This window comes from Cebus imitator, unplaced genomic scaffold, assembly GCF_001604975.1.
Source record: "Cebus imitator isolate Cc_AM_T3 unplaced genomic scaffold, Cebus_imitator-1.0 Scaffold38, whole genome shotgun sequence".
Lineage (NCBI taxonomy): Eukaryota > Metazoa > Chordata > Mammalia > Primates > Cebidae > Cebus > Cebus imitator.
Window position 1 is genome coordinate 1,495,288 of NW_016107353.1, and position 1,715 is coordinate 1,497,002.

A 1,715-nucleotide genomic window follows, 5' to 3' on the forward strand; every position below is an offset into this window, starting at 1 on the left:
TGACCAGGATGGTCTTGATCTCTTGACCTCGTGATCCACCCGCCTCGGCCTCCCAAAGTGCTGGGATTACAGGCTTGAGCCACCGCGCCCGGCCGATTATATACTTTTGAAATAACAAAAATACTTGTAAAAATATTTGAACTTTTTCATTTAACTGAAACATTCTACTTTATCAGATTTTGTTAGCAAGTATCTTGTGTTAATAATCGAAGTTCCATTAATAATCTAAAATGTATGTAGAGTCATGAGACTCAAATTGGTAGGTAAATACACACACACACACACACACACACACACACACACCCACCCACCCCCGGCCGTAGATGAGGCTAGGCGAGATGACAGGAGGCCAAGGGAGGAGGATTGCTTGAGGCAGGAGTTCAAGACCAGACTGAACAACATAACAAGATCCTGTCTTTACAAAAAATTTTTTAAAAAATTAGCTGGGCATAGTGGGATGTGCCTAAAGTCCTAGCTACATGGGGGAGGCTCAGGTGAGAGAATCATTTGAGCCCAGGAGATCAATGTTGCAGTGAGCTGTGATCACATCATTGCACTCCAGCCTGGGCAGCAGAGTGAGACACTGTCTCTAAAAATAATTAAAAATAAAATGTAGATCTTTAGTTAACAATGCTTATTTAATTTGCAATGCTGAAACCGTGTAAAAAGCATCATAGAGAATGTAAAAGAAAGAAGGGCATGGCCTTTCTAGCCTAAATTTTACATTGTAGATGGGAAAGTATAGTATTCACAATCAGTGTGTTTACAAGGTTCTGTATAAGCAAGTTTGTATTAATAAAATTTGATTTTAACAGTATGATCTCATTAGCCATAGTGATTTGAAGGAGGAAGAATTTACCTGAAATGTTTTAATCCATTGTCTCCTCACTTTAGGATTACAGTTGAAAGACAATTTCTGTGATTGAGTTGTCATTTGGAAGATTAAACCCATTTCACGAGGACTTGGAGCCTGGTCTTTGCTTTGAGGAAGCAGTGGCTTGTTACCAAAAGCCACTTCTGATCTTAGACTCTACCCGGCATGCCTAATCAAGGAGAAGACTGCTATTTTTTTTTCTATTCTACATGTACCAAAGTAAGAATTGACATCTTTAAACCACTTCCTTCTACAACTTAATAGAATTTGATAATATTTTCCCAACATTTTAAGTTGTTTTTATTATATATTTTGTTTTGCCCAAGCGTTTATTATTGGCTGTCAGTTTTTAAATGAATAATATATTTAGAAGAATTCTTTGTTTTTTTCTCTTCATTTTATGTATAATAAATTTTTCCATGTTCTACAAAAGTGAAAAGATATGTGACATGTAGGCATCATTCAGTGCTCAGAATTAATCTGTTCAGGGCGCCTATGGAAATGGGGGCACTTTGACATATGCCTTACAAACTTTGATTTTATATACTTCGTAGTAAATGAGTGAGTGAATTGTATTGTACTTCCAGAAACTGTCATGGGTTGAATTTGACTTCTTTCTTTTCCTAGATTTCTTGCTGAGTACTAAGAATATGGAGCCATCGTTCTAAATATGCTTTTACAGTTTTTTTTGCTTTATCTTTGTCAGAACTTCTGTTTTTCTGCTTGATTCTTTTGCAGCTCTATTTGCATATATCTACTGCTTTCTGTAATTTTACGTTGTTAGAAAAACTTGCTCTTCAGTCATCTTGATATTGTGGAGTTTTGTTTTTTTTTTTTTTTT

The 1,715-nt window shown here is 36.0% G+C and overlaps 1 protein-coding gene across 1 annotated transcript in view; it reads left to right on the plus strand.

The window, feature by feature from the left end:
- The window catches only part of ZC3H11A (zinc finger CCCH-type containing 11A), a 48,872-nt gene that overhangs the window by 11,909 nt on the left and 35,248 nt on the right, over window positions 1–1,715 (plus strand). The window contains exon 2 of the mRNA XM_017525372.2: window positions 895–1,093. Coding sequence (XP_017380861.1) covers window positions 1,040–1,093 — 54 coding nt within the window. The 5' untranslated portion in view covers window positions 895–1,039. The remainder of the gene's footprint in view (window positions 1–894; window positions 1,094–1,715) is intronic.